Genomic DNA, 9,958 nt, shown 5'->3' with positions numbered 1-9,958 from the left:
ATCACATGGTTAGGGTTTCAAATTTAATCCATTGTGAGTTGGATACTCGAATCCTAGTTTAGTTTCCACTACCCTCGAGTATCAGACTTCATTAAAAAAAAAAAAAAAAAAACCCTGATTTCTTCATATAGAGTGGAGCCAAGAATGCCTTAATTTCTTCATATTGTTTTAGACTAATTAAAAAGTGTTTGAATTTTAGTTATATTTGCAACTTAGCCATCGAATAAATAATTTTGGATGGTTACTGATATTTAAAGTATAGTTAGCCATCGAATAAATATTTTTTTAATGAATTTATAGGGTTTTTTATGTAATTATGTTAGAATTATTTTGGATAATATTATAAAAAAGAAAATATTAAAAACAATAATTAAAATGACTACATAAGAAATTAAAGGGATTGCGAAATCAATCATATTTATGACATTGCAATATATGAATCTGACAATTGCTTTAAACCATAAAATTATTCATTATTATTAAATAATTTATTTCATTCATTCAAATAAAAAAAAAACAACGCGAATTGTGACATAAAAAATAACAATTAGTATATTAAAAATAAGGCGAGCAATATTTGTAGATCCAAAGTAATGGATTTGGAAGAAAAGGAACCACAAGGGTTGGGCCTTCCAATTCCCTTGCCCACCATAGCATTACAAGCCGATATATGTTTTAGTTACCAGACAAAAACTTATTGCTGAAAGCTGAAAAATGATTCGGACCTACGAATCCTCAAAACACAGGCCATTTCTCCACTGAGGTATATGGAAGATAAACATCAAATCTTCAATGTATTGCCAATGTCAATCACAAATCTGTACCTAACATCTGATTTCGATAGCCGCTCCAAGGCAGTGTTCACATAATCCATTGGAATCACCTCAACGTCTGCTGTTATGTTGTTCTTGGCTGCAAAATCAATCATCTCTTGTGTTTCCTTTATTCCTCCGATGCTACTACCACCCACTATCTTCCTTCCTGTTTATCCATAACAATAGAGTAAGTTGCATTGTTTATTTTACTACCATGCTAAATGAGGCTTAACTTAGATTGGTTGAGATATGTATGTACCAATGATAAGAGGAAACACTGGTAGCTCAAGTGGCTTCTCCGGCGCACCAACCAAAACCAGCTTTCCCTGAGTCTTCAACAGACCAATCAAAGGGAAGAGAGGGTGCATCGTCGAGACCGTGTCAATTATACCATCCATTGTGCCCATTGCAGCCTAATAGCGAACAGCAATAAGATTAGAAGACAAGCATATAGGAAAGAAGATTGAGTTTCTTTAATCAGTTAATAATGCAAGGATTGTGCTCTGCATCATGTATACCTGCATCTGATCGGGGTCACGACTGACCAAAAATGAATGAGCGCCAAGATGCTCAAGAGCCTCCTGCTTCTTTTTTGGAGAGGTACTGATCACTGTCACCTTGATCCCCATAGCTTTTGCAAACTTTACAGCTACATGACCCAGCCCACCAAGCCCGACTACACCCACATGCATACCTGGTTTGTCAAGGCCATAATATTTCAAGGGGCTATACACTGTAATCCCAGCACAAAGGAGAGGAGCACCGGCATCAAGAGGCAAATTCTCTGGAATTCGAATTACATAGTGCTCATCTGCGACCATAATGTCTGAGAAGCCTCCGTATGTGGTGGCTCCATCATGGTACTTGCCACCACTGGTGACTATTGTTTCTGGGCAGTAATTTTCGAGATCGTCATGACAACTATCGCAAGATTGGCATGATCCAACCATGTACCCTACCCCAACTTTATCTCCAACTTTGAACTTTTCAACCTTGCTGCCTACCCCTGTCACTTCTCCCACAATCTCATGCCTGCATTGTCAATCTTCTCATCATAAACTTCAAATGCATGTCCATGTTAGGAAACTAACTTTTGGTGAACTTAATATGTTATCCTAAATGTCCATTTATCAAATAAATTTTACACTGAAAAAAAAAACTCGTGATAAGATCATTTCCCATGATACAAGGATTCAGGTATATACAGCCATATATTTTGATCGTTTATCAGTATCAAAACGTGAACGAATAATTTTTAATTAATTCGTCACTCATCAGGGTGTTTATCACCATAATTGATCTTCGCTCTTCAATTCAAACTTGTCGTTATATATTTATATGATATCGGAGTACATACCCGGGGACAACAGGGTAGGAAGAGATACCCCACTCATTCTTGATCATATGAAGGTCCGAGTGACATATTCCACAGAACAGCACCTTGAATGCGACGTCCTTCTCTCCTGTTGCCCTGCAAGAGAAATTCTTTCTTAATACAATTCATAAAACGGGAGATATTCATAGGTATAGAGTGATCAATCGGTGGGGATAAAAAAAGAGCCCAAAAAAGCAGTTCAGAGATAAGAGATGGAACCTCCGAGAGAATTTGAAAGGAGAGAGGACCCCGGACTGGTCTCTTGCTGCCCATCCAAAAGCCTCAGTGGGATGCCCTTCCTGACAAGATTTTGCAGCCATTTCTTTTCCTCTGTTTTTGCACGAATTAAGTTGTGGATGGTAATGCTCATGTACAGGAAATGGTGCACCTATTTATAATGGTGGATGGTTAGCTATCTTACTGAAGGAGGCAGGGCTAGCGTACCATGTTTTAGGCAAGCCCCGAGAGAGAAGTCGTTGAACGCAACACAAAACTAAACTTCGGCCGAGATTTTTCTCGCGCATGCCTTTTGGACTCCTCCTCTTCCGTGTGTTGAATGGCCTTCTTCCAAAACAGTTGAGCAAGTACAATCATAGATACCATCAACTTGGACAAATTGTCATCCCAGCCTCTACGAGATAATTTTTGTCATAACATCGGTGGAGGTGTAATTCCTATTGATTTTTGGATAATTCTTTATGATATTTTATCTTTTAAGGTTTTAATATACATCTTTCATTTATTTTATTATATTATTATACTATGGTTTTTGTGTTGTCGTGGTCACTATAATTATGTTCATCTGTACCTTTTTTTTTTAATTGCGTTTAAATAGGTAAATAGATCTATTACCCGTGATTTTTTTAAGCATCGCAGAAGGTTCCGCTAAGCAGCCTTTGAAATCAAACAGTAAAGGTGGCCCGCAAGAAGGAACGAGATAGTAACGCCCGTGACCGAACTCTCCGTTTTTTTTTTCCTTGTAATTTCAGTTTACATTGCCGACGGCCTCGATCTTTCACTCTCACAATGATGTCACCATATTCAAGGAGGCCCCCCCATCAACTTGGAAAATGAAAATAGAATAAAATATAAGTCTAAGCTTAGAATTAGTAACGTTTTTATAATGCGGGTAAGATTCAATTATTTTTTTATGAATATAACAAAAAAAAAATCAGTCTGTAGTATATTATTTAATATATTATTAAATTCGATTTGGTGAATTAATATTAAATCTTTCTTATACATATTTTTATCTAACTCAAATTTAAAATTAAATTGTATAGAAGTTGTTTCAGTATAACCCAATCAACCTTATCGATAAAAAAAAATATAAAGATGAGATTGAGAAAAAAAATTAATAAAAAAAAATCTCAACTCAACTAATTATCTAGTCCAGGTTTGAAATTGAATCGAGTGGAAGTTGTGTTGATATGATTTAGTTGATTTGGATGATTAAAAAGCAACTCGGTCGATCGTTAAGATAAATCTAAAAATAAAATTTACAAAAAATAAAAAAAATTAAATTAAAAAAAAATTATTATTTATATCAACAAGGAATCTACATAAGTTTTCTCGGTATAGTAGGTAATAATTCCTCCACCGTTTTATATCTACAAAACTCACTCACCAAGATTTGAACTTGCATCATCTAAAAAAACCTATGAGATACATACTTTTTAAACTAAACATGGGTCTGTTTGATATAATTATTGTTAGTGTTTGCTCAATATGTTCTATAAAATTAAAACATTGATAAATATTAATGTATTTTGTGTATAAATGTTTAAAACAACTAAATAGAAAGTGAGATTCTTTGTATTCAAAATGGCATTACATGCCATCTTCATTTAATTAAACTAGCTAAATATCCCATTTTTCTTTTTAAACTAAAAAAATATGTATGCACAAATAACTTTTCCTTTTTAAATAATAATGTTATTGCACATATATTCGTTCACAAGATGCAGAACTTGGAGTTCAATCCTATTTGTTAGCTTTTAGTGCTCAATGAAAATAATATTCAAAATATAAGTCTATTCACGGTTCTATGACATAAAGAGTTTTGTCGTAGAATATGACATTGTTGATAGCCGATCGTGGAAATAAATGCTAAAATTAATATACATATGTGTATGTTCAGATCAGTTTGCACATATTTTAATTGAATTCTGAAATTAATGATTATGTAAACTTATAGTGATTATCATATTAGTAATCATAAAACTTAAATTTAAGACCATAAAAAAACAAATTCTTTAACTATAAGTTTTTACCACTAAATCACCTATTGGATAATTCTAAAATTGATATTTAAGATCTATGAGTGTCGTCTATAAAACACTTTGATCACGTCATGCAAGTGGTGCTATCATAGTATATCTAATTATGGAAAAATGCAAAGGTTATCCAAATAGAAAGGATGTCTGATATAATTCCTGTTTCTGTGTTTACATGTTTTTAAAAATATTGTTGACTTGAAAAAGAATATTAAATTAATATTTTTTTAATAGTTTTAATATGATAATGTGAAGAAAAAAACTGAGAACATCCTTTGCTACTGATGACAATGAAACTCAAAGGGTTGAAGATTCTCCAACGAGGTGCTTTGAAAGATATTATGTAGGATTTGTTTTTTTCTCCCTTTCCTTTTTCAAGATTTTCCGTCACAAAAGTCAAACTGTTTGCGAAGGTTAGTGTTAACATAAAATGATCTAATTGTGGTGATTTATCTCATATGTATACACACACACACACACTAGAATCCTAGCTATTCATTTATTTTTAAAAAACAGTGAAATGAATATGATATATAGGAAACATGAAAGAATATCAGTCCTTGAGGTGTTGTTTGGGGTACTGGAAAATATTGATTGAATTAGATTAAACAATTAATTATACTGTTTAGTGTTTTGTATGCATTAGACTGAACTAAATAATTTATTTTATTTTGTGTTCGGTAGGTTTTAGATAAGACATGACATTTATGAGGCCTAGACCAATCTAAGTTTAATAAAAAATAAAAAAAGAATTGATCCAACCTGTTTCAATCAAAAACTTCGGTCGACTTGCAACTCGAACAGCCTGAGATAAAATACTGGTAAAAAATTCATTGATTTTTTTGAATTATTTGATTAAAATAAGATTGTTTTGATTATTTTTTTTTAATTATGACCAACTCGGGTTGACTCTCCTAACCCGAGATAAACTGGACAATTAACACACAAAATTAAAATAGTAGAATCACATTGCTTATGAAATATTTGGTGAAATAATATAATTTGATTTTGTCGCGCTTTGAAAACATAATATTTAAATAATATTATGTTTCATAACTGCAACCTTTAAATTAATAAAATTTTAATTAATGTTACGATTCAAAATATATTGGTGTGTGTTATAAAATGCTCTATATTTGCCACAATAGAATGAGTACTAAAATCCCAACAGACAACATTCTAACAGAAAAAAAAACCTGCCCAAACAAACTTAAGTTTTGGATTTCTTCAATTATGTCCCTAATTGACTATCAAACTTTAATATTTATACAATTAAACCCCTAATTTGACCAAATTAACTCTTAAAAATTATAATTTGACTCTTAAACATTAATTTCATCCAATTAAAGCCCAAATTGACTTAAAAATTAATTTTTCTTGCAATCAAACTCTCTATAAATTTAATTAAACCTTCAATAAAATTTAATTGAATCTATAAACATCTGATTTTGGACATTTCTTTCTCAAATTAAATTTTCTTTGTCAACGAGACTATCATCAGTCAACAATATACTGTCAAATTTCAATCTTTGTATTTTCAAACCTTCTCAACCAATTTTTAGTTATTTTCTAGGCGCTCTAGCATCCTCTTCTCATTGTTATATTTTTTGGTTTTCTTCTGAATATATATATATATATATATATATATATATATATATATATATATATATATAACTTTTTTGTATTTTTTTCATTTATTTTTTTTGTGTGAAGACCTAAAAATAGGTAACAACAAAAACTTTAAGTTTAAAAAACACCTCGACCCGTGACCTGGGTCTTACCTTGGGTTGACCCTCGATGTCAGTTTCTTAAACTATAATGATAATAATTTTTATATATACGTTGCTTTGGGTCAACCCGGGATGACCCTTCAAGCCCATAACTCATGCATTGCTTCAGGTCGACCTCTAAGTTGGACTTTAAAAATATGATAATAATCACTTACATTAACCTAAGTCAACGGTCAACTAGATTTATGACTCGGGCTTTCTCTTAGGTTAACCCTCAATTCTGGTTTTAAAATTATAATAATAATTATTTTTATCTTTACATTGACCCAAGTCAACGATCAACCCAATCAACGACATGGGCCTTGCACGGGGTCAACCCTCAAGTTAGAATTTAAAATTATGATAATAACCATTTATATCCTTACGATGACCTAAATCAATGGCCAACCAGACCCATGACTTGAGTTTAGCTCTAAGTCAATTCTCAAGTTAGGTTTTAAAACTATAATAATAGCCATTTTTATCCTTAATTTGACCCAAGTCATTGGTCAACTCGACCCGTGACCTAAGTTTTGCTTAAGATCAACCTTCGAGTTGGGTTTTAAAAATTATTTTAATAATCAATTTTATCTTTACGTTGACCCAAATCAACTTAGGATAACCCTAGTGTAAAGAATTTGATAAGCTTGTCCTACTCTTTTTTGTTGGACAAAAATTTCACAATTATAACAACTTTGGACACGACAAAAATTAATTTTGATATTGTCCAAAGATACATCAAACAACTTCACAAAAAAATTATTATGTTTCATCTTTGTCCAGCATTCGAAACATTACCTGCACGTTATTTGCTTAAATCATATTGTCATTTGAGTTGAAAAAAATATACATCATATAATAAATATTCATCGTTACATTTTGATTTACACATTAATGAATGGCTCCATTCATCTTTCTCCAAATTATCCCTTCAATGTTGCCAGCAACGAATTGCCATAGGTTAACAGTAATTTCCTGGTCAATTTGGCCCTCTTTAATGATTTTTTCCTTTTTCGTAGAAGGCAACAAGAGCAACAAAACCACTCGTGCTTCACTTGTTGGCACTCGATAATTTATATAATCTCTCCAAAATAAACGTGTTTTCTTAAGAATTCATCCTCTCACTCTAAATAGAATACACCGACCGACAATTTTGGGACAAAGTACAAATCAATATAAAGCTATATTGGCATTTACTAATATTAGCATAGGAGACCATTTTCATTGTCTTAGGTCTTTTTTTATTTTTTGAATACATTTCAAGTTTTTTGTTTTTATTATTTTTTTAATTCCTGAATATTAGGTTTAATATAGACCATCTGTCTAGTGGGAGAGTAAAAAAAAAAAAAAATTGAAAAGGCAAAGAAATTAATATAATTTCAATTTAATACTTGATTGAACGATAAAATCTAAGTATTCCTAATTTCCTGATGATACTCAAGGCAATGAGCCAAATATCATTTCCTTCAAATATTCATTTATATAAATCTAAAAAAACCTACACAATTTATATGTTATATTAGCCATCTGGCCCGCATTACGCCGATGATCAGATATTTTTTTTCAATAAAAAAAATAATATATACAGCTTTTCCGACATGTTTCTATACATAAAAAATTCTAAGTTCAATCAAAAAGCTGATGTATGCTTGTAATTAAATAAATCAAGAACTATGTGTGTTAATAAATAAAAAAATAATCATTAATGATAAATAAAAATAAAAATTGAAAAATCAAGAGACATATATAGATAAAGATATATGACCTTGCAACACAGACTTTTATCTCAGTTATGTTTAATAACTTTGTTTATCAAAATAAAAAATTTATTTAATCAGACGATAATAGAAATAAACACACGTGAAATTGATTGAAGGTGTGGCTGGGGCGCATACTGTGTTTTTTTTTTCTTGTGTTTCCTGGCAACTATCTGGCATTGGACGTATTGGGATCTAGAAATATTTTGTGATGAAGTATTGGAATCTAGAAATATTTTGTGATGAATGTACAAGAAAATAATTTTTATCTGGCATTAGATGTATTGGGATCTAGAAATATTTTGTGATGAATGTACAAGAAAATCTTTTTTAAATCTGCCCAAGATCTTTGGAATTCATTTATTTATCTCAAGAGTGGCTTGTTTTGGGTTTGATGCTTTTCATGTAATAGCATGTATAGTATTGGTATTAGGTTTCCGAAACACATACATATAGCGAAAACTATAAATTTAAAATTTTTTAAGAGTCTCAAGGATCCTGTTGGACAGATCTAGGATTATTTAGGGTTTATAAAAAAATTACCTCACGATAAGATTTTTTCCGACTTTGAATAATTGTTTCAAGGTTAAGTTATCACAAAATGCAAGTCATCTAAATGTCCAGTCTCTAATAGTAATCCATACAAACCATTAGTGAGAAATCTCCTAAATCCTTTTAAGAGAGAAGAATTCTATACCTTTCAGTGCTAGCTCTTTTCTTTTGTGTTTTATGTATTTTTGTATTGTACTCTACTCACCTTAGAAAATCAGAGGCATAACTTTCTATATAAGAAAACCTAAAAACTATATAAATTGCAAAGTATCAATTTGCCCTTTAAATAATATCATATATATTATTTTAGGCTAATTTTAGAAATTTATTCAATAAAGTCCCTACTTGATTTTTCTAGGTCTAAAATTGTAATTCTTTATATAAATTACGCTTTAGTCCTCAATTTCTAAAACTTATTTACAATCAATCGCACATGATTAATCATCTCATTTTAATTTCTAACTAATGGTTCTTATGTATGTGACTCATTATGTTCCCTAATAAGTTAGCCCAAATATAAATTATAATTCTAAATGAAATAGGATTAAATAAATTAAACAAATTAATTAATTATCAATTCACCAATTATTTTATTTATATTTGAAAATCAAGTACAATGTCTAGCAATCTATCATGATCCCTCAAATATTAAGAAAGTCACAAGTGGTTTGACTTAACCTTTCAGTGACTAATTTATCAGAAAAATTATTATTCATTCATCAACAATGTTCTGATTTAGATATTATAGTATGGAGTGTGTCTACTCTATCAAATCATGTTTGTTTAAAACACCATACTTATTGATTCATTGAATAAGATTTAAAACTCTTTTCAAATCTCATTTCGCATTACCCAAGGATTTACAATTAATACTATTTAAAAACATGTGGGATATTTTCTTCAATTCACCTAGGGTGATAAATACTTTTTTAATTACTTAAATATCTTTATATAGTTCATGTTATACCTAATATTTACCCATTTGTTACCCTTGATTAAGATGTGTAGCAAAATTAAAATATAATACTCTCTATATAAGATAACTTAGTGATCTCAAATATAAAGATCATTCACACAACATTCATGTGAGTTTTTCCATGAACATAAGTGATCTCTCTATATGAAATTCTAATGCATGTCAGTTTAGTGTACACGTCATCCAACAAGCACTTACATATTAGTTCTATTTATTCCTCATACCCCAGCTTAATTATAAGAACAACTACTTCCTTTAATAAAGGAAAGAACATAACATGTATCAGTTTTAACAACTCTAATTAATATTCACTCTTAATAGAATATTGACCGGGAACATTTAGAAACAATTCTTTGATGCAATAAGAATCTTATAATTATAACAACTTTATAATTTTCTTTGCAAAACATTTTTGTCCCTAGAACTTTATCTTTACTC

At 30.6% G+C, this 9,958-nt stretch overlaps 1 protein-coding gene across 1 annotated transcript; it reads right to left on the bottom strand.

Annotated features, from left to right (window-relative positions):
• Positions 1–526: 526 nt before the first annotated feature.
• LOC133701482 (probable mannitol dehydrogenase) lies at positions 527–2,782 on the bottom strand. Its single transcript, XM_062125415.1, has 5 exons — positions 2,410–2,782; positions 2,173–2,286; positions 1,334–1,847; positions 1,075–1,228; positions 527–981 (listed from the first exon to the last, which is right to left on the bottom strand). The coding sequence occupies exons 1-5, from the start codon at positions 2,508–2,510 to the stop codon at positions 782–784; spliced, it is 1,083 nt and encodes a 360-aa protein (XP_061981399.1). The 5' UTR covers positions 2,511–2,782; the 3' UTR covers positions 527–781.
• Between the last annotated feature and the right edge of the window lie 7,176 nt (positions 2,783–9,958).

This window comes from Populus nigra, chromosome 1 (genome assembly GCF_951802175.1).
Source record: "Populus nigra chromosome 1, ddPopNigr1.1, whole genome shotgun sequence".
NCBI lineage: Eukaryota > Viridiplantae > Streptophyta > Magnoliopsida > Malpighiales > Salicaceae > Populus > Populus nigra.
This window is presented reverse-complemented; position numbering and strand designations above follow the sequence as displayed.

What these genes read in the sequence shown, in the direction of transcription:
- LOC133701482 (XM_062125415.1), bottom strand. Translation starts at nt 2,510, where the DNA reads ATGGCTGCAAAATCTTGTCAGGAAGGGCATCCCACTGAGGCTTTTGGA. An exon ending in CCTTTCAAATTCTCTCGGAG is followed by an intron (nt 2,287 to 2,409) that starts GTTCCATCTCTT and finishes TTTCTCTTGCAG; the next exon opens with GGCAACAGGAGAGAAGGACG. An exon ending in GTGACCCCGATCAGATGCAG is followed by an intron (nt 1,229 to 1,333) that starts GTATACATGATG and finishes GTTCGCTATTAG; the next exon opens with GCTGCAATGGGCACAATGGA.